This window comes from Callorhinus ursinus, unplaced genomic scaffold, assembly GCF_003265705.2.
Source record: "Callorhinus ursinus isolate GAN/ISIS: 27379988/994484 unplaced genomic scaffold, GSC_fseal_2.0 scaffold15, whole genome shotgun sequence".
Lineage (NCBI taxonomy): Eukaryota > Metazoa > Chordata > Mammalia > Carnivora > Otariidae > Callorhinus > Callorhinus ursinus.
In genome coordinates, this window is record NW_027397077.1 from 705,194 (window position 1) to 727,687 (window position 22,494).

General features: G+C 50.1%; 1 protein-coding gene across 6 annotated transcripts in view; it reads right to left on the minus strand.

Annotated features, from left to right (window-relative positions):
• The window catches only part of CPAMD8 (C3 and PZP like alpha-2-macroglobulin domain containing 8), a 77,149-nt gene that overhangs the window by 23,029 nt on the left and 31,626 nt on the right, over nucleotides 1-22,494 (minus strand). For all 6 annotated transcript variants that reach the window (XM_025885647.2, XM_073900941.1, XM_073900940.1 and 3 more), the window contains 6 exons: nucleotides 21,170-21,312; nucleotides 15,384-15,446; nucleotides 9,947-10,178; nucleotides 6,092-6,245; nucleotides 5,586-5,716; nucleotides 3,733-3,784 (listed from right to left, as the gene is read on the minus strand). In XM_025885647.2, coding sequence (XP_025741432.2) covers nucleotides 3,733-3,784; nucleotides 5,586-5,716; nucleotides 6,092-6,245; nucleotides 9,947-10,178; nucleotides 15,384-15,446; nucleotides 21,170-21,312 — 775 coding nt within the window. The remainder of the gene's footprint in view (nucleotides 1-3,732; nucleotides 3,785-5,585; nucleotides 5,717-6,091; nucleotides 6,246-9,946; nucleotides 10,179-15,383; nucleotides 15,447-21,169; nucleotides 21,313-22,494) is intronic.

Genomic DNA, 22,494 nt, shown 5'->3' on the forward strand with positions numbered 1-22,494 from the left:
TCAAATGTCCACCAACAGGTCAATGAATAAAGTACAATGCATCCGTTCAATGGAGTCCCACTCAGCCTTAAAATGACTGAATTATTGACACACACAACATGGATGCATCTCAAAATTTTTATGCTGAAAGAAACCAGATAAAAAGAGTACATTTTATATGATTCCATTTATATAAAAGTCTAGAAAGAGCAAAGCAATCTATAGAGACTGACAGGAAGGTGAGTAGTTCCCTAGTGACAAGAGTAGGCAGGGGTGAGTAGTTCCCGGGAGCATGACTTTTGGGTTTAGTGGAAATCCTCATTAACTTAGTTGTGATGGTTTCACAGATGTCAACACTTACCAAACTGTACACTTAAAGTACGTGTGAGTTATTATAGTCAATTATACCTCCATAAACATGTTATAAACACTGCCGATTCTACTTTGAATACAAATATATATTCAGCCTAACATAAATTGTGATGTAAAAATAGAAACCATATATAAGTGCCCAACAATGTTTCAAAACATTCCATCATGATCAAATTATGGAGCAGCCATTTTTTGTTATTGTTGTTATTTGTTTTAAGATTTTTATTTATTTATTTGACAGAGAGAGAGAGAGAGAGAGAGCACAAGCAGTGGGGAGCGGCAGGCAGAGGGAGAAGCAGGCTCCCCACTGAGCAGGGAGCCTGATGCGGGACTTGATCCCAGGACCCTGGGATCGTGACCTGAGTTGAAGGCAGACGCTTAACTGACTGAGCCACCCAGGCGCCCGGGGAACAGTCGTTTGATAGAACATACTGAAGCTGTTTTGAAATGCTGTTTATAAAGACTTTACAATAACAAGGAAAAGGACTCAGGATGTGTTAAATGAGCAAGGCAGAACACAAAATTGTATAGCTCATGAGTTACAACTATGTTAAAACAAACAACAATCAATCCTACGAAACCAAATACAACAAAATGTCAGAAGAGGTCATCTATGGATGCGAGCCAGAGGAGATATTTTTTCCTTCTTTCTAAGTTCCCTGTAATACATAGGTATTGCTTTTTCTTTTCCCCATTTTTTTTTATTGTGGTAAAATACACATAATGTAAAGTTTGCCATCTTAACCATTTTTAAGTGTACAGTTCAGTGGTATCAAATACAGTCATATTGTGCAAACGTCAGCACTGTCCACCTCCAGAACTCCTTTCATCTTGCAAAACTGAAACTCTATCCCCATTGAACACTAAGTCACCAACCCCTCCCCACGGACCCCGGCTCCTACCGTTCTACTTTCTGTCTCTATGATTTTGACTTCTCTAAGTACCTGATACAAGTGCATTCATACAGTATTTGTACACATGTATCACTTTTTTTTTTAGAGAGAGAGGGAAGTGGGTAGGGACATATGGGGAGAGAAAATCCCGAGGCTTGATCTCACGACCCTGAGATCGTGACCTGAGCCAAAATCAAGAGTTGGACGCTTAACCGACTGAGTCACCCAGGTGCCCCACATGTTTCACTTTAAAAAATGTTTTTAATTTAAATTTTACTAAGATAATTATAGATTCACAGACAACTGTAAGAAACAGTATGGAATGATCCTGTATCCTGTTGACCCAGTTTCCCCCAGTGGTATCTCTCAAAATTCTACTACAGTATCACAATTGGGAAATTGACATCGATACAATCCATTAATCTTATTCAGATTTCCCCAATTTTATTTGTACAGGATCCCTCCTATGGCCCCTTATCACCATATTCACACCCTTCTTCCCCATCTCAGCAATGACTAATATGATCTCCATTTCTAAAATTTTGTCATTTCAAAAATGCCATAAATGGTATCGTTTATGGACCCTTTGGGATTGAGTTTTTTTCACTCAATCCCCTTCATCCAAGTTGCTCCATATATCAATAGTTTGTCCCTTTTTACCAATGAATAGCATTCCAAGGTATGAATGTACCATAATTTGTATAACCACTCATCCACTACCAACAGTGGCCATACCATTTTACAATTCCCACCAGCTATGTATGAATGATCCCTTTTCTCCACATCCTGGCCATCTTTTATTGTGACTTTTTTTTTTAAATTTTAGTCATACTGATAAGTAGGCATTGATAACTCACAGTGCTTTATTTTGCATTTTGCTAATGGTCAACGATGTTGAACACCTTTGCATGCGCTTATTTGCCACCTGTGTATCTTCTTTGGTGAACTGTTTCTTTCTTTCTCCCACATTTTTTTTTAAGATTTTATTTTTAAGTAATCTCCACACCCAACATGGGGCTCGAACTCACAACCCCAAGATTAAGAGTTGCATGCTCCACTGACTGAGCCAACCAGGTACCCCTCTTTTTCCCCACATTCTAATTGGATTGTTTTATTTATTGTTGAATTTTGAGAGCTCTTTATATATTCGAGATACTAGTCCTTTGTCAGATCTGGGTTTGGAAAGATTTTCTCCCAGTCTGTAGCTTGTATTTCTTCCTCTTAACAGCATCTTTTGCAAAGCAGTTTTTTTTTTTTTCCTTTTAAGTAGGCTCCACACCCAGCATGGAGCCCAACATGGGGTTTGAACTCAAGACACTGAGATCAAGAGTCAGACACTTAACCGACTGAGCCACCCAGGCGCCCCTTGCAAAGCAGTTTTTAATTTTGATGAGGTTCATTCATCAGTTTCCTTTTATGGGTCATGCTTTTTGGTATCGTATCTAAAAACTCTTCACTTAGCCCTAGAACCCAAAGGTTTTTCTCCCAAATTTTTTCCTAAAAATTTTATAGTTTGACATGTAAGTCCACAATCCATTTGAGTTAATTCCTGTATAAAGTGGGATCTTTAGGTCAAAGTTCATGCTTTTGCCAAGAGGTGTCCAATTACTCCAGCACTGTTTGTGGAAAAGGCTCTCCTTCCTTCACTGAATTGCTTTTGTATCCCTGTCAAAAATCATTTGAGCATATATGTACCATATTGCTATTTAATACAAAAAAAGGGGAAACATGTCAAGACGAAGACTGTGTCCAGAGTGGTCTGTGTGGGTTACGGCACCTGTCATGCTGAATGCCTTGGCAATGGCAAGCCCCAGAGACTCCAGCTCGGATCCTCAGCTCCACCACCTGCCAAAGCCTGCTGGGTGACTGCCCAGTGACAAGCCAGGCCTGAGCTTCAAGCTAAATGGTTCCTCTGGGAGGGACCAGACAGGGAGAGGGCAGACATTCTGCTTAGCATTTCCCTGACCCCACCAAGGTAGAGGCATCCACTGGGCACTCTGTACCCATTTCCTTTTCATGGATCATATGCAAGTATAATGTCGATTTCAGGGGATTGAGGCAGACCCCGAATCCCACACCTTCTGGAACCCGCTTTAATTTCCTATCTTCTCTATGGGCCCAGGATTCTGGATCAGCCTTCTTCCCACAGCTTTCCCCTGACGTGACTCTAAGACCTCCCTTCCCTGGATCCTAGGCTCCTCACCCCAGGGCCCTGCGGACAGCTCTATTCATGCCCACGGTCTCTCTTCTCATTGACGCCTCCAGTCTACATTCGTGGGCACTTCCTTCCTGCATGGCAGATGCCCGGCCCTCACTCTGGCTCATGGTTGTCACCAGCCCGGACATCTCAGTTTTCCGTTGCTGTGTCTTCTGAGCCCAGGAAGGGCAGGCATCCCAGGAAGGGCAGGCATCCACTTCGCAGTGGGAGAGCTGTGACAGTGTGGGGGTAAGGGCCAAAGTCCTCAGCAGGGTGGGTGCAGGGACTCACCGTTGGGACAGAAGAAAGCACTGTAGGTGTATGCACGGGGGGCTCCTTCCGGCTGAAACAGAGAGACGGGGAGAACTGAGTGCTGGAGGGGCGGTCCGCCCAAGGGAATGGCCACCTTCCCATGGCAGCGGCTCCAAGTCTGGACCCTGCAGGGTGATGCCAATGTCACACGTACATGGAGAAGGACCAAGCTGCTTACCTCCCAGGCCTAGGGGGCGAACGGAGGCTCATTCCCCTTCTCCAGGTTCTGGTCAAACCAACTCACCAACTACTCCTAGATTTGTCATGCTTGCCACACACTCTCACCTTGTCCTCCCGTCTCCCAGGCTAACGGCAGAGCCTGGCTCCTCCTCGATCCCATAGGTCCCAACCATCACCTGCTTCCCCACCATACGCCTCTGTCATCTGCAGTTTCCTCCCCAGCAGATGGCAGGCAGGGTCGCGTGAGGGTCCACCAAATAACCGATCCAGCAAACCAACCATGCACCCAGGGCTCTCTCACGGTGGGGAGCGGGAGAAGGATTTTGCTGTTTTATCAAGCTGCACATCTGCCACCTCCTGTTTCAGAAATCCATTTTTCCAGTTCACGCTTCAGTTTTCTGCATTGACATCTCAGGTCTTCTGATACCTAAATGTCACCTCCTGCCCCGAGAATGGCCTGCACTAAGCTGTACTGGCAGATGCTGCAGCATGAACAGGAAGAAGGGCCCAGGGACAGAGAATCCCTCTCTGTGCATTGAGAAATTCCTGCCGCAGATGGAGGAGGTAAGAACTCGAGGCCTGCAAGTCTGCCCAGCTGCTCTGGATGGCTTGCCATCTCCTCTGGCCACAGGAGGGCGGGCTGAGGGCCAGGGAGCAAGCTCGGGCTGAGCAAAGGGTTGCCAGGGGTCTCCATGCTTCCTGTTGAGGCCGTCCCATCCTGCCGGCTCACGGAAATGGCACTCCTCATCAGACGACAGGCTTGTCCCGGAGGAATCCATCATGTCCCGTCAACCACGCTGTGGCAATGACTCGCCCACCTCCGGGAGGTCTGCCTGGCGTGCGTGTGGCTCCAGGCACTGTGGGAACTGCCAGGACTACAGGCAGGAGGGGGGGTAGCTGTCTGCAGCCAGGCCACAGGGCAGGGGCAGACACTCGGCAGGCCACGAGGCGCTTCATCGGCGCTGCCGGGCACCCTCGGTGTGGTGTGAGAGTCTCAGCAGGGCTCTGGGCTCCGATGTGTCCAAGCAGCATCCACAAGATGGGGCATCGCTGCTATACCACACGCCCAGCACCGTGAGGGATCGTGTGCATTCTCCCTGGCCCTCCCACACTGTGGGCTGAGCGTGAGAACCCCCAACTTAGGGAGCGGCCTTGGAATATCAAGACAGGTGCCCAGCCCACGCTAAGTGGCAGATCCTAGATTCCCAGCGGGGGGCGGGGAGGGGAGGAGAGGTGTCAGTAAGACCCCAACCCCTGGGCCCCTCCGCTCTAGGCTCTGTGTCCTTTCTGCACGGCCATTCAGCAGCAGCCCTCCAAATATCAGGTCACGATCCTCCTAACTGCCTAGGACACATAGGAAGTCGGAGACGGATGCACACCACCCTCTAAGATGGTCAGCGTGGGGGTCAGAGGACACTTCCCTGCAGCCCTTGCCTGTCCCAGGCCGCTCTACCAAATCTCACTCTGCACGGCAGGGGGGCCGGATGCTGCAGTCCCCTAGCGAGGAGATGCAGAGACCCCTCACCTGCCCCCAGACCGAGAGCAGGACCGGGACTGCACCAGCCCCGGGCAGGGACCACAAACTCCAGCAAGGCCCCCACCCCATGGTTGATGGCCCTGGCCAAGGGCCCTCGGCGAGGACAGGGGCTTACCTCAACCATCACGCTGCGCCTGATGTGATCCCTTCCGGCGGGGACCCGCCTGTCAGCAAAGCTCTCCTCAAAGTGTTTGATGGGCTGCCCATCCCGGCAGCAGCTTGTTTCTCCGTAAGCAAGGGCTTTGGCTGCAGAGATTTGAGCGCTCAGTGCTTGCGGTCAGAACAGGTTCCCACCCGGGGGGGAGGGGCGCACCGCGCCTCACCCTTGGCCCAAGTGTTTGCATGTGCAGACGTGTGCACACATACGTGTGCCAGGCTGGTGTGGCACCTAAGCTCAGCTCCCTCCAGGTGAAGCTTCAGGCCCCAGCCCTGGGACTGCCCCGCCCCTACCCCTACGTCCACATGGGTCCTCACCTCCTGATCCATCCCTCTGGCCTGCCTCCCCAGCTGCCCTCCTGACCTCCTCTACTGCCCCGCCCACCCCTCACCTGTGCCTGGGCTCAGCACGCAGACCCCTTGGTGGCCCGGAGGGGGGGTGCCTGAGGCAGCACAGGACCTCACCTGTGACATTACTGAGTCCCAGGTCACTGAAGGACAGAACCACCCAGGCGGGCTCCATCTCCCCAGAGGCCACACACGTCTTCTTGGTCAGATGGCGTTTGCCGGGATGCCCGATAAACCGGATGCCCTTGGGAACTGAGATCTTCACATACACCTGCAGAGAGCGGGATGCTGCTCGTGGTGCCCAGAATATGGGTGCCTTCCCAGCATGTCCCACCACCCACTGCGTCAGCCCTCGCCAAAAGCCGTGCTCTTCTGGAAAGGCCCCCTTTCCATTTCCAATCAGAACCAGCTGCTCACCATTGTCTTGCTGGGAGCCCCCTCTTTATTTCAGCCCCCCAACTTCCCCATGGAGGCAGCTCCCCCTCAGGACCAAGGTGGATTCAGGGCAGCTTCTCCTGCTGCGTCCACTCCGGGCACCAGAGGGGAGGGACCTCTCCACCTGCTGCCCCGCAAAGCCCTTCTTCTGACCCTCTGTGCCACCTGAGGTCCGCGGTGTATAACAGAGTTCTGTGTGTGTGCACACGTGTGCCGTGCGCGCATGTATCTCTGCGTACCTACGTGTGGGTGTGTAAGTGCGGCCTATGCATACACATGTGCACGCGTATACACACACACAGTGCCTGAGTGCACACGTGCGCACGTGAGTGTCTCTGTGTGCATGTGTGGTTATACCTCTCAATCTAGAACAGGCTCTTGGGCCCACATCCATTTGTCCAATCAGCATATATGAAGCACCTAGTGGGTGCAGGCGCCCTACTGGGAGCTAAAGTAATGAGGCCGAAGAAGACACGCGGGATCTCTGGGCCTCAGAGGGTCCACGCGCCTGAGTCACACACGCGGGCACGTGTGATGCGGAGGGAAGGGCACGAGAAAAATCTAGTGGCAAGTGTGACAGAGCATCGAACCCTGCCTCGGGACAAGCCGAGCTGGACCCGAGGGTGAACGGCTGATGCAGGGTGTGTCAGGAGCTCCCACATCCCTCTGAGTCCGAGTTCTTCCAAGGAGGAAAGAAGAGACTTAAGCGCCAAGCGTCAGTGAGCCATATTTTCCAGGTCCTGGGTGGAATGACGAGCTGTCCGTGTTGAGGGGGGTAAATGGGTCTGTTTCCCTGGTGCCTTGGGGATGTGTAACAAAGCAGGCACCAGAGTGTGCCTGGAGCTCAAATGGGCACCTGAGGGTCCTGCCTGCCAACTCGGTGAGGACCCTCCCTTGGGGGGACCACCCTCTAGATCAGGGATCAGTCTGCACTTATTCTGGCTTTTTAAGACCCGGGTCCTATTCCCCCTGGCTACACACTACATAAGAAAGAATGACAGAGGATGGATCGTACAGGCACTGGGCTTTGGTGCTGCCTGCTCTGAGCCTATTTCACATGTCCCCCTCGGCTTGCCTGGCTCCCTGTAAACACCCGGTTCTAACACAGCTCAGCCCCAAACACTCCGGGAGACCTTGGACACGTAACAATGCATCTCTCAGTTTCCTATCTGGGAACGATTCCATCCACAGCCCTCCCTCCCTGGCCCAGGCAGCCTCCTGGTATCGGTGCAGGCAAAATCCTGAGGCTCGCGGCCTAGCGGTGTCAGCGCTCCAAGGTCAAGCGCGGCCGGACCCCACGTCCTGGGCCCTGGGGTCTTCTGATGTCTGCACAAGGCCCAGCGCACACTGGTTCCGAGTGCCAGCGAATGAGAATCACCAGCATTTTACACCAAGGAGCTCCTTTCTGGTGGTCTCTGGATGTTTCATCCCTATTTCAGAATCTGCACTGACTGCTTTTTTTTCTTTTTTTCCAGTTGACATTTTCCTTTAACTAAAGGCTCAGGGGACAAGAAGCTCCTAGGTGACAGTACATTAATGTGTGGCTCTTCTATAGAGTCAGAGAGACACCAGCAGGAAAGTCAAGGGCAAACACCAGCGTCGGACTCACACTGTGCCTGCCAGATGGCGGGGCGAGAACTCCCTTACTAGCCTTGAGGCTGTCACACGCCATCGTGTGCAACACGCTTTTGGGCGGATGAAATCATTCAGTGGATGCATAGCATTTGCAAAGGAAAAAAAGGAGTAAAGCGTCTCATGTAACCTCCAGGTCCCCCTCTGAGCCTGACTCAGAATGTTTGCTGTCCCCGCTCCGGGCCGGGCTCAGAGATGATCACAGACCATAGCCATCCCTGTCGAAACTCACGAGGGGCCCTCGCGTCTGCTCTTTCCCTCCTGCCCCAGAGAAGCCGGCGGCGGGGGTGAGCAGGGCCAGGGTGAGTTCTCACGCCCAGTTTACAGATAGGGAAACTGAGGCAAACTGAGGCCGTAAATAGAAATGCCAAGCCAAAGTCCAGTCTTCTGGGGGCAGCCAGGTGTGAACATGCAGGACCCCCAGCAGCCTTGGGCGCGCGCCCTGCCAGGTAGCAAATTCCAATTTCCTCATTTTTTCAGGAAAAAACGGAAATCTAGGTTTCGGGGGTGGGGTGAAATCTCTTAGTTTCCACGGTGTCTGGCTGAGGCTGCAGCTTAGATCTTCTGCCCTTGGTATGGAATGAGCTAGCGGCCCTGGGGGTCCCCACGCACTTGGGCAGGGCCAGGAGGAAGTCAGCCATGTCCCCAGTGTGTGGTTTGTCAGGATGAAGCTGAGACGTGCAGAGAGCAGGTCTGTTCCCAGCTGGACCCCTGATCCTGCACCCCACTCACTCCTCCGCCCACAGCCTCGGCTTTCAATCCTCAGCCCCAAGGGCTACCCCTAACCGCGGAGAGCCCTCCCCATCTCCCTTCCTCCCTCCCACCAGCTGACATCCAGGCCTAGCCAGCGCTCAAGGATCACAAAGGTGGGGGAGGGCGAGTGATCCTAGCCTCCCCAAGCTTCACTGATACACATACCCCGGCCCCCCCAAGTCCCCCTTCCCCATCATGCACCCACCTGGTCTCACAGGCCCGCCCTCACCTCCTGTCCTTCCTCATCACCAGGGTCTGAAATCCTCCCCAGCCTCCAAGGTCAGCCCTAAGCCCACCCCCTCAGGGTAGCTGTATGGGTTCGCCGGTGGCTCCCGGAAAGATATTTTGAAGTCCTAAACTCCGGGCACCCGTCAACGCGATCTTATTTGGAAACAGGATCTCTGCAGAGGTCCCTAAGTTACAATGAGGTTAGGGCCCACCCTACTCCAATAGGACTGGGATCTTTCGAAGAGAACCCACAGACACAGAGACGTTCACAGAGGGCAGGCACGGGAGGGAAGGCGACGTGGAGACAGACCAGTAGGAGGCATGAGAGGGAGCTCCCTCAGAGCCTCGGGGAGGAACCCGCCAGGCCCACACCGAGACCTTGCACTCTGGCCTCCAGAACCGTGGAAGAATCCACTTCCACTGTTCTCAGCCTCCGAGCTCGCGCTACTTTGTTTGGGCAGCTGCAAGGGGCCTAGAGAGCCGCCTTCTCCACCTCCTCCCAGGAGGAGCCTGGGGCCCCGCTGCTCGGCCCCTGGAGCGTCCACAGCATCGGCAGGGTCTGCGGCCCTTCCGTGGACACTGTTCTTAGCACGTGCTAACCCACGCAGCCCGTAACCGCCGTGACTCCTCTGTCCCTGACACTTGTGGGAAACCGAAACACCGACGTGCGGAGTAGCGTGGCCACATCGGTGAGTGTACAAGTGTAACCGGGGACGGTGAGCGCCTGCTCTGCGGACCTCCAGGATTCCGGCCCCTGCCTCCCCGATAACACAGCAGCTGCACCTCCCACGACGCCCTCCCCCATTACAGAGATGCACTGTCCCCTTCCAAGCCGCTCAGGCTGACCCCCCTCATCCCTGCCTCCTGAGATCATGGGTGCCCCCAGGCACAGGGAAGGCTGGGGGGAGGGGGCGGGTTTAGTACCTCGGCACAGGTCCCCAGGTAGTTGTAGACGCTGAGTGGGATCTTGGCCTGCTCCCCGCGGACCACGTGGGGGGGCAGCGTGAAGTCGACAAAGAAGGGCTTGAAGGTCTTCAGCAGGGCAGGCGCGGCGACACCCAGGCCCCAAGCCTCGGACAGACCCACGGCCTCACCCACCCAGCTGGTGATGGAGTCCGGGACCTGCACGCTGAGCGTCTCCTCGCCGGACGGGTCACTGCAGGAAGATGGACAACCATGGGCCCTTCTCCAGGGCCGGGCCGAGGCGGCCAGGCGGGACCAGGGGACTGCAGCAAGGCTGTCCTTGCAGCTGGGAAATAAGCATTTAGGCACCACACGGCGTGTGGCAGGAGAGAGCCGCCCCTTGGCCCCAACTCATGTAATCAGAAACACGAATGGCTCTCAGGACAGCTGTGGACACAGGATCACCCGCCACAAGGGTTCAGCTGTGCCGACTCTGGCAGTGCACGCCCCGCCCAGTTCGGGGGGAGGGGGGAAGACGCTGAATTGAGGGGATCAGCCATTTGGGGCATGCTTGTGTCTCCTAGAAAGGTACGTCCAAGCCGCAACCCCCAGTACCCACGAACGTGACCCTATTTGGAAACAGGGTCTTTGCACATGAAATTAGTGATGAGGTCAGGCTGGAGGAAGGCAGGCCCCAATCTAATGACGGGCATCCTTCTAAGAAGGAAATTCAGACACAACAGAGAAGGAGACAGAGGCAGAGATGGGAGGGGCGCAGCTAGAAGCTGAGGGACACCGGAGCCCCCAGAAGCTGAAGAGGCCCAGAGGGATTCTCCCCTCGAGCTTTCAGAGGGAGCGCGGCCCTGCCCACACCTGGATCTCGGACATCTGGCCTCCAGAACCGTGAGAGAATAACATTTCTGTTGTTGTAAGTCACCCAGTCTGTGGCACTTTGTGACAGTATAGGAAACTCACGCAGTGCAAAACAAGCATAAAATGGATCATCAAGAATTTTTAGATCGATGGCCTGTTGAAACGATCATACTGGGGGATATCTAGCGGGTTAAAAAAATATATGATTCAAGTGCACTCCACGTGTTTCTTTTTGCCCTTTATGTAACGCAGCACTGGGAAATCAGAAATTATGTGTATGGCTCATGTTCTCTTTCTCTCAGACGGCTCTCGCCGCCCAAGGTTCCCCTGTCCCCGGCTAGTGGCCCCCCGATCACTCTAGGCCAGCTCGGGAGGACAAACTCTGTGGTCTCCTCTGCATTTCCAGGATGTCCTTTTGAGATTTATCTTAGCATCTGGTGTAAGAGTCCTCGGAGGAGAAAACCTATGACCTGGGGAAAAGAAGTGAAGGCCAGACAGCTCCAGGCCTAGCTGGGGACCCGCTGTTCCTTACTCACCGGCCTGGCCTCGGTCTGCTTCTCAGGAGCCTGACCAGGTGGCCCTCGTTGGACGGCCAGACACCCCAGCCCGTGGCACACAGCAACCCCTCAGGCCCTGGGGCATCCATCCTCCCCTCTATGAGGATCACATGCTATCACCCGTGACAACTTAGGTGGCCTCTTCCCATTTGGCAGGACATTTGTCAGCTTCATATGATCACAGCCAACTTTTCCATGAACACTGGGTGCCACCAACCTGCCCCCCACCCAGGGGACATCCACTCTTCCTGGCCTGGCATCCCTGTCCCATAGACTCCTGTGGAGCCCGACTCCCAGTTAAAAACCCTTTGTGTGATTCTTTTAGGCCTGACCACAGGCCATTACGAAGGCTTTCCCTGGCAGCCGTCAAGGGACGCTGCCTTCCCCACACCAGGCTAGTGGCATACCCAGTGAACTGTGGCCTCTGAGGGGGATCACCAGCCATGCTTTGCCTTCCCAGCCCCACTGCCTCCATTCCTAGGTCGGTGTGTCACTAGGGACCTGCCTTGGCCCCAAGGTCATTAGGTGTCTGAAGACCATTGCCAGGGTCTCCTTATCAGTGGGAGGAAATCTCCGAGGCATTTCTCACCACTTTGGCTCAGCACCCAGTACTTTCCCACTCTGAGTCCTCCTCCCTATACTTCTCTGACGCCAGGGTCCATAAAACTGTCGGAGCCTTTTGCCCAAGGCTCCCTCCGCAGTGAGACAACCCCATGTCTGATCCACCTGCAAGGTATGACATTCTGTGGGGCAAACGGAACAGGGGGAGTCAGGCTGTATGGTCACAGTAAAGATGAGAGGCTTCACCATTACTTTCACTATGGCTCCTTGTCGTTGTTTGAATTGGCCACTCCAACACCTGACAGCTCAGCTCTCCCTCTCTCCAGCTCAGCTGAACTCTTGAAATCTCCAACCTATCCTACCCCTGTGGCATCTTGACCCTTGAGCCTTGCCCAACTGCTCAGGGTTATCTGCCGCTTTCATGCCCACACCACACCTGGCTCCGCCCACCAAGCCCAGGCTATTCCCTCTGCCTGAAATAACCATGAAACAACCACAAGAATGGGAGCTGCCTGCCAGACTGGCTGGGCTCTTGCTGTGGACTGGAAGCTGCACGGTGCACTGCGACTACCCCAAAAACTCACAGAGGGGAGGTGGGCAACACAGCCAAGGACAGAACATCCTGGATGCTGGAACCAGGATGCTGTCTCTGTTCCCCAGCATGTACCCTGAGCTAGGTCCTTGCCCTGAGCTGCCATCTCAAAACTGCTATAAGGCACAGAGAAAACAAAGAGCAGGACAGACGTGAGGCCCTCCTTATGAGTAATTACATTAAATGTAAGTGGATTAAGCTTTCCAATCAAAAAGCAGAGATCAACAGAGTTGCTTAAAAAACATGACCTATCTGCTGTCCACAAGAGACTCACTTTAGCTCCAAAGACAAAATGGACATTGTGTCCAAAAAGGCTACAAGAGACCAAGAAGAACATTATATGTTAATAAAAGGTTCAGTACAGCAAAAACATATAACAATTATGAACATGTATGCACCTAATAAGAGACTACTGAGATATATACATACATAAATGGACAGAATTCAAGCAAGAAATAAATAGCCCTACAGTAATAGTTGGGAGACTTCAATGTTCTGCTCTGAACAACAGAACAACCAGACAGAAGATAAGTAAGCAAGTAGAAGACTTAACACAATAAAGCAACTAGATCCAGCAGACATTCACAGAACACTCTACCCAACAACAGCACCCACATTCTTCTCAAGTGCACACAGGACAGTCTTCAAGACAGACCATGTTATTAGGCCACAAAGGAAGTCTCAGTAGATTTTAAAAGGCAGATATCATACAAAGTATCATCTCTGACCATGATGGGACAAAGTTAAAAATCAGTAAGAAAAGGAAAACTGGAAAATTTACAAATTTGTGGAAACTAAACAACTTATTCTTAATTAACCAATGGATCCAAGAAGAGATCACAAAGGAAATTTTAAAATACCCAGAGATGAATGAAAACAAAACATAACATATCAAAACTTATGGGATGCAGCAAAAGCCGTGCCAAGGGGGAAATTTATAGCTATATACCTATTAAAAAAGAAGAAAGATCTCAAACAACCTAATTTCACAATTTAAAGAACTAGAAAAAGAAAAACAAACTAAACCCAAAGCTAACAGAAATAATAAAGATTAGGGCAGAGATAACTAAAATAGAGAACAGAAAAATAATAGAGTATCAACAAAACCAAAAGTTGGTTCTTTAAAAAGATCAATGAAACTGACCAACATTTAACTAGACAAAGGATAAAAAGAGAGAAGACTCAAATTACTAACATATGAAAGTGGGGACATTACTACCCATTCTCAGAAATAAAAAAATTATTAAAAAGTACATGAACAACTGTACACCAAGAACTTGGATAATCTAGATGAAATGGGCACATTCCTAGAAATGCAAAACCAATCAAGACCAAATTACAAGGAAAACCAAAATCTGAACAGACCTAGAGCTGAACAGACCTGCAAGGAGATTGAATCAATAACCAAAAATCTCTTTACAAAGAAAAGCCCTGGACCTGATGGCTTCACTGGTGAATTCTAACAAACATTTAAAAAAATTTTTTTAAAGATTTATTTATTTATTTCGGGGGGGGAGGGGCAGAGGGAGAGGAAGAGAGAGTCCTAAGCAGACTCTAAGCCGAACATGGAGCCTGATGCAGGGCTCCCGCATCACTTGATCCCACAACCCTGAGATCATGACCTGCGCCAGAACCAAGAGTTGAACGCTTAACCGAGTGAGCCACCCAGGCACCCCGAATTCTATCAAATATTCAAAGAAGAATCCTTGTGCACTGTTAGTGGGCATGTAAAGTGGTGCAGCCTCTGTGAAAAGCAGGATGGTGGTTCCTCAAACAATTAAACATAGAATTACCATATGAGCCAACAATTCCACTTCTGGGTATCCACCCCAAAGAACTGCAAGCGGGGTCTCAAAGAGATACTTGCACACCTGTGTTCACAACAGGGTAATTTATCATAGCCAAAAGGTGGAAGCAACCTGAGTGTCCACCTTGTTCAAGGTGCCAACCCTGTACCCAAAACATTACCCGGCACCAAATAAATACATCTGGCCCCCAGAAAAAATAGATACATTTGGTACATTTGAATGGTAACAGACAGACAGCCCATCTTAGATTTAGACCCCTAGAACAAAACGCAGTCATCTGGATCTGTTCTGACCAGGAGTTAAGTCTTCCCATAATGGGGACACACACATCCTTATGAGAGCAGGCTGAGGAGCCCCTAACTGGGAGCTCAGTTCTGTGATGATGGTGTGCCATGGCATCTCGTGTCTGGAAGTGGGGCCCAGCTCAGCAGTAAGCCCACCCACGGCCTGGGGGGCATCTGATCTTTCCTGCCTAACTAGTTTCCCAGGGCAGGCCACCATGACCTACTAGTACCATTGGTGTTCTGTCACCAAGCATTGAAAGGAAAAAAAGCCAACAGCATCTGGCAGGAATTTGGCACAGCAGGGCTTCTTCAGAAAGAACTGAAGGGGCGGGGGAACGTGGAAAGGAAATATGCTGAGAAAAGCAGTCTGTTTTGTAGGCAGGAGCCCGAGGCCCCTGAGGAGTGAGGGAGGCGTGGGGGGGGCGGGGTCAAGTTCATGTTCCAGGGAACTGTAATCATTTTAATGAGCTCGTTATGCAAACAGAGTGGATAGAGTTACCCCAAGTGGGAGTCGTAAGAGGCACGAAGACCCTGCATTTCATATTTCCTGAGCAGATGTCCGAGGCCACAGTGGGATTTGGGGCTGACTTCACGGTGTTGAGTTTTATGTGTTGGAAAAGGATGCCTAAAGTCTGACTCAGATGCTGATGTCAGATCTGAAAGCAAACCCACTGGGAACGATCTAGATTTGCCTGAGTGCCTCTGAGTCAGCCCACAAACACAGCAAAGAAACGGCATCTTACTGTAAAAAAAAAAAAAAAAAAAAAAAAAAGCTCACTGTACCTGATGTTCAGACAACGCCAAATCCATGTTTCGGGGAAGAAGGTCCTTTTCCTCTTCTCTGCTCTATGAAAAATTAAAGAAGAAATAAGAAAGTGTCATGGGGCATACCTTAATTCTGTCACCTGGCAGGTAAACTTCTACCCAAGTAGAATGTAACATAGTAAGTCTTACCTGGAAAGGTTAACATTGGACTCAGTTAGGTGTCGTGGCTTAATTCTCTTGGCTGTCAAGTAACACTCTACTTGATTAGGACAGAACGTGTTAGTTCTAGTTCTTTCACCTGGCAGGGTTAACATTCTACTTGGTGAGGACTCACAGAAGTGATGCATCAAAGGTTTGACAGAATCACTTTAACTCAACAGTGGCACTTCACATCCTGAGTTTAGAAGGTAAGAAAGTTCACAGGGACCCCCCGCCATGTCCTCCCCTTTGCTAATCTCCCCCCTCTGGGTTTGCCATGTTTTTCTGTACCATCACATTGAGCTATCCACCACCACCCCCAGCCCCTCCCTGTTTCCTAAAGAGCACCTTCCGTTCGGGTTCCTCCTCAGGAGCCTCACACCCCACCTTCCTCAGCGACTGTCTTGTTCTTTAAAAAAATAATAATAATGGGACGCCTAGGTGGCTCAGTCGGTTAAGTGTCTGCCTTTGGCTCAGGTCACGATCCCAGGGTCCTGAGATCAAGCCCTGCACCATGCTCCCTGCTCATCGGGGAGCCTGTTTCTCCCTCTGCCTGCCGCTCTCCCTGCTTGTACTCAATCTCTCTCTCTCTGACAAATAAATAAATAAAATCTTTAAAAATAAAAATACTAATAAAAATCAAGCCCTACTTGAAATTGGGCAAAACTTCTCAAAATTAAAAATGCTCACATCCTTTCAAACTGCAGTATCTCTCTAAGGAATGCACCCTGGAAATACCCATGGACACAGGTGCCAGGACAGAAAAATGGGCTGGTTTGTGGCAGCAAACAGCCAGAAATCTCCATCAAGAGGGTGACTGGGTTAATCAGCTGGTAGCACATTCATGCCATGGGATGCTACATGTCAGTCTAGCGGAGTGAGGTCAGTGCAGGTATACTTGAGATGGGTTGGTCTCCGAGACCTATTGTTGACTTTAAAAAGGAAGGCCCAGAACAGTATTATAGTGTTCTCTCATTGCTTTTTTTTTTTTAAATCCTTGTTTAGGGGCACCTGGGTGGTGCAGTCAGTTAAGCACTCGACTCTTGGTTTCGGCTCAGGTCATGATCTCCGGGTCCTGGGATCAAGCCCTGCGTCAGGCTCCATGCTGAGCACTGAGTCTGCTTGGGATTCTCTCTCCCTCTCTCTCTGCCCCTCCTGCTTGTGCTCTCCTTCTCTCTCTACAATAAATAAATCTTTTAAAAAATCCTTGTATATGCACAGAAAATTTCTAGAAGGATATCTAAGAAATTATTGACCATGGTTGCCTCTAAACAAGGGAACGGAGGGTGTAGAGGCAGAAGAGAGACTTACATTTAATTACAAAAACTTTCACACTGCTTGAAAAAACTTTAACCACTGCATATGGTTAAGAAAAAGATCTTGTCCTCAGGATATGGATGTGTGAGCCAATTATAAAAAGGCAGGGACACTTCCTTTTAAAGGCATGTCTTATGCCTCTCTCTGCACTGGGATTTACAACTGCCTTCGTGGTTTGGGGTTTCAGAAAATTGCTTTCATACCCACTCCAGGCCAAGCTCTTGGGGTTCCTGCACATGAGAGGGTCAGGGCCCCCGAGGCGGTGTCCGGTGGGTGGAGGCCCTCACCCAATCACATGGTAGAAATGCCCCCGTATGCCTCCAAAGTACCCAACGGGGAGCCTGGTCTGCCCATGCCATGATTTGGAGTTTAGAAACTAGGACCCTCGGGGGCCTGCCACACCCCAGCTAAGTGTGCAGCCCAGGCAGGAAGAACCCAGGAGAACAAAGTATCCAGGAATCTCAATCTAGACAGAGGGTGTGAAGGATGGAGAGGGCTTCTGTGGACAGGCCTGCCAGGGCGGAAGGTCCCCTGGGCCGCTTCTGGCTCAACACAAGGGTTGAGGAGGGTGGGGCCCACCTTGAAGGTCTCCAGAGGGACCAGATCCTGAGGCACTACTGACCACACAGACCCCAGCCCCAGCCCCTTGGTTCTGAGTCCCTCTTGGAGGAGTGGGCAGGAGGGAGTAAAGCCAAGGCCTGCCTCCCCCATGCCAGCCCTAAAGCCAGAAAGAGTGGAGAGCCACGGTCTTCCAAACACTCCCCCTTCCCCAGCTAGCTGGCTGAGAGCTGGGCTTGAGAAGGGAGTAAGAGAGGCAGCAGAACAAGGGGGTGGGAGAGAAGGGAGGGGAGACAGGAGAGAGGAGAAAAACACCACCTCCTGGGAAACAAAGTTTTCCAGGACTCCAGGGAGAAAGCCACAAATCTAGGGGAGAGATGTGAACCTGTCTCCCTCAGTCATCGGTAAGTTAGCAAACAGACAGACAAACAAGAAGTGAGCAAGAATATGGAGGATTTGGGCATCCCCATCAAGAGGCTTGACCTAAAGTATGCATAGAGAGCCTTGTACCGAATTGATGGGGGCTGGGATCTTCTTTTCAAGAAGACACAAGCCTTTACAAAAAGGTGGCCACACAAAAAGCCTTCAAAGGAAGAACCAGACAATGGATAACAGACAAACCACATTCACCAGCCATAATGCATGTTTGATACAAATTTATAAAACAGATGAAAAAATAATTTAAAATATCACTTTGAAAGTTTAAAACATGTCCACTTCTGGGTAAGTCACAGCTCAGAAAGCTAGCACCCGTTTGGAACCAAGCAACAATGGAAACGCTTCACGGCACGACCCGGGAGCTGCCAGAGCAGCATTGTGAGGGAAATTCATAACCTTCAAAAGGCTTAAATGTGTCGAATTAAAATAAGAGACTGAGGAACACGGCAGGGATGTCCACTATCACCACTGCTATTCAACATAGTATTAGAAGTCCTAGCCACAGCAATCAGACAACAAAAAGAAATCAAAGGCATCCAAATCGGCAAAGAGGAAGTCAAACTCTCACTCTTTGCAGATGATATGATACTGTATGTGGAAAACCCAAAAGACTCCACCCCAAAACTGCTAGAACTCATACAGGAATTCAGTAAAGTAGCAGGATATAAAATCAATGCACAGAAATCAGTGGCATTCCTATACACCAACAACAAGACAGAAGAGAGAGAAATGAAGGAGTCGATCCCATTTACAATTGCACCCAAAACCATAAGATACCTAGGAATAAATTTAACCAAAGAGGCAAAGGATCTGTACTCAGAAAACTATAAAATACTCATGAAAGAAACTGAAGAAGACACAAAGAAATGGAAAAACGCCCCATGCTCATGGATTGGAAGAACAAACATTGTGAAGATGTCAATGCTACCTAGAGCAATCTACACATTCAATGCAATCCCCATCAAAATACCATCCACTTTTTTCAGAGAAATGGAACAAATAATCCTAAAATTTGTATGGAACCAGAAGAGACCCCGAATAGCCAGAGGAATATTGAAAAAGAAAAGCAAAGCTGGCGGCATCACAATTCCGGACTTCCGGCTCTATTACAAAGCTGTCATCATCAAGACAGTATGGTACTGGCACAAAAACAGACACATAGATCAATGGAACAGAATAGAGAGCCCAGAAATGGACCCTCAACTCTAATCTTTCTTTCTAATCTGTCAACTAATCTGTCAACTAATCTTTGACAAAGCAGGAAAGAATGTCCAATGGAAAAAAGACAGTCTCTTCAACAAATGGTGTTGGGAAAATTGGACAGCCACATGCAGAAGAATGAAACTGGACCATTTCCTTACACCACACACAAAAATAGACTCCAAATGGTTGAAAGACCTAAACGTGAGACAGGAGTCCATCAAAATCCTAAAGGAGAACACAGGTAGCAACCTCTTCGACCTCAGCCGCAGCAACTTCTTCCTAGAAACATCGCCAAAGGCAAGGGAAGCAAGGGCAAAAATGAACTATTGGGATTTCATCAAGATAAAAAGCTTTTGCACAGCAAAAGAAACAGTCCACAAAACTAAAAGACAACCGACAGAATGGGAGAAAAGATTTGCAAATGACATATCAGATAAAGGGCTAGTATCCAAAATCTATAAAGAACTTATCAAACTCAACACCCAAAGAACAAATAATCCAATCAAGAAATGGGCAGAAGACATGAACAGACATTTTTCCAAAGAAGACATCCAAATGGCCAACAGACACATGAAAAAGTGCTCAACATCGCTCGGCATCAGGGAAATCCAAATCAAAACCTCCATGAGGTACCACCTCACACCCGTCAGAATGGCTAAAATTAACAAGTCAGGAAACGACAGATGTTGGCGGGGATGTGGAGAAAGGGGAACCCTCCTACACTGTTGGTGGGAATGCAAGCTGGTGCAGCCACTCTGGAAAACAGTATGGAGGTTCCTCAAACAGTTGAAAATAGAGCTACCAGCAATTGCACTACTGGGTATTTACCACAAAGATACAAATGTAGGGATCCGAAGGGGTATGTGCACCCCAATGTTTATAGCAGCAATGTCCACAATAGCCAAACTGTGGAAAGAGCCAAGATGTCCATCAACAGATGAATGGATATAGAAGATGTGGTATATATACACAATGGAATATTATGCAGCCATCAAAAGGAATGAGATCTTGCCATTTGCAATGAAGTGGATGGAACCGGAGAGTGTTATGCTGAGTGAAATAAGTCAGAGAAAGACATGTATCATATGACCTCACTGATATGAGGAATTCTTAATCTCAGGAAACAAACTGAGTGTTGATGAGTGGTGAGGGTGGGAGGGATGGGGTGGCTGGGTGATAGACATTGGGGAGGGTATGTGCTATGGTGAGCGCTGTGAATTGTGCAAGACTGTTGAATCACAGCTCTGTACTTCTGAAACAAATAATGCAAGATATGTTAAGAAAAAAGAAAAAGAAGAAGATAGCAGGAGGGGAAGAATGAAGGGGAGTAAGTCAGAGGGGGAGATGAACCATGAGAGACGATGGACTCTGAAAAACAAACTGAGGGTTCTAGAGGGGAGGGGGGTGGGGGGATGGGTTACCCTGGTGATGGCTATTAAAGAGGGCACGTTCTGCGTGGAGCACTGGGTGTTATGCACAAACAATGAATCATGGAACACTACATCAAGAACTAATGATGTAATGTATGGTGATTAACATAACAATAAAAAAATTTTTTAAAATAAAATAAGAGACTGAAAAGCATTACTCGGTGTCCAACTCGAAAAGGCAGAGAATTGAAGGAGGAAAGAGAAGAGAGAGAAGGAAGAGGAAGGAACAGGTGGAGGAAAGAGGTAATAGAATTTTCTAAGTACAGTCCCTGGGAGAGGGAGAGTCAAACCCCAGCTTCCCTCCCCACCCCAAACCCTCTGTCCCAGGGAGCTCTGCTCCTGATGCACCTTCCTCCCTCTGCACCCCCAGCCCCCCACACACTCAGGTGCGGCCAGGAACTGAGGAGGGGGGACTGAAGTGGTCGGTTCCCTAACCCACTAGGTCAGTAGTGACTTTGCCCCCGGGGGACACTGGGCAATATCTGAAGACATTTTTGGTTGTAACAACCAGGGGAAAGGGGTGCTATTGGCATCAGGTGGGTGGAGGCCAGCGATGCCGCTCAGCACCCGCTGCTCATGGACAGCCCCACCACAGAGAATGATCCAGCCCCTAATGTCCACAGGATGAGGTCAGACAACCCTGCTAGAGGCGGCAATTACCTGGGGGTTTGTCTGGAGGAGCCCGCCGCCACCAGGCTTCCCGTGTGGGGCTGGAAGGCAGGGACAGCCTCATCCGTGTATAGGCCGCCATCCTGTCGGTGGTTCAGGCTCACCAGGTCGGTCATCACCACCAGGCCCGTTTCCTAAGCAATAGACAATGCCCGGAACCCCGGTGGGCAAGCGGAGGTGATGGCCCCAACAGTTCCACCACTTTGGGGCTACCAGCCCGACATCACCGCTGCATCGTGGCTCTGGGGGAGTCAGTCCTCTGCTCTTGGCTTGGTGACACAGGCTGAGGGGATCATGGGACCCAGTGACCATGCAGGGCCAAGCGGTAGGGAGGCCAGCCCATCTGCGGCTCAGGACAAAGAGCCACATGTGTGACTCCGTTTACGTGAAACATCCCGAACAGGAAAATCCATAGAGACAGAAAGCAGATTCATGGTTGCCGGGGGCGGGGGGGGAAGGTTGCGGGGGAGTAGGGAGTGACCGCTTGTGGGGACGGGGTTTCCTTTTGAGGTCATGAAAATGTTCTGGAATTAGACAGACGTGCTGTTGCACAACACTGAGTGTCCTAAATGCCACCCAACTGTCCACTTTAAAATGGTTTATTTTGGGGCGCCTGGATGGCTCGGTCAGTTAAGCGTCTGCCTTTGGTTCAGGTCATGATCCCGGGGTCCTGGGATCAAGCCCCGCATCGGGCTCCCTGCTCTGCGGGAAGCCTGCTTCTCCCTCTGCCTCTGCCCTTCCCCCCATTTGTGCTCACTCTCTATCGCTCTGTCTCAAATAAATAAATAAAATCTTTAAAAAAATACTGGGAGCCACTCGATTGTAGGGAAGCCCCGCTCTGCTTTGGGAACAAGGAATGTAAAGTCAGTTGCTTGGACTCAGAGGCATCACCTCTTAATTCCAAAAGCTGCCAGGGCCCAGGAGTTCAAGCTGCCAGGAGTTCAACAAATGTGTCATTGAAACGTCATCTGTTCCAGTGCAGATGTTAGATACATGTATCAATACGGATACAGACGGATATAGATGCGTAATGTATTTTTTAGCTACTGTAGCAAAATGTTAATTGTGGGATCTAGGTGGCGGGTGTATAGGTGTTTGTTAATTTGTTCAACTTTTTCTGTATGTCTGAAAGTCTTCCATAATAAAAACAGGAGAAAAATGATGCGTTTTAAATGATTTTAAAGCTGGGATGAAAAGCACCCACAAATGGGCGGTGCACTCAAGTGGAGACCGCCAGCATGCTCATGTGGGCTCCCGGCACGATCTAGAATGATGCTCACACCTACTGCACCCCCTGGGACCCCCGGCCCCTGCAG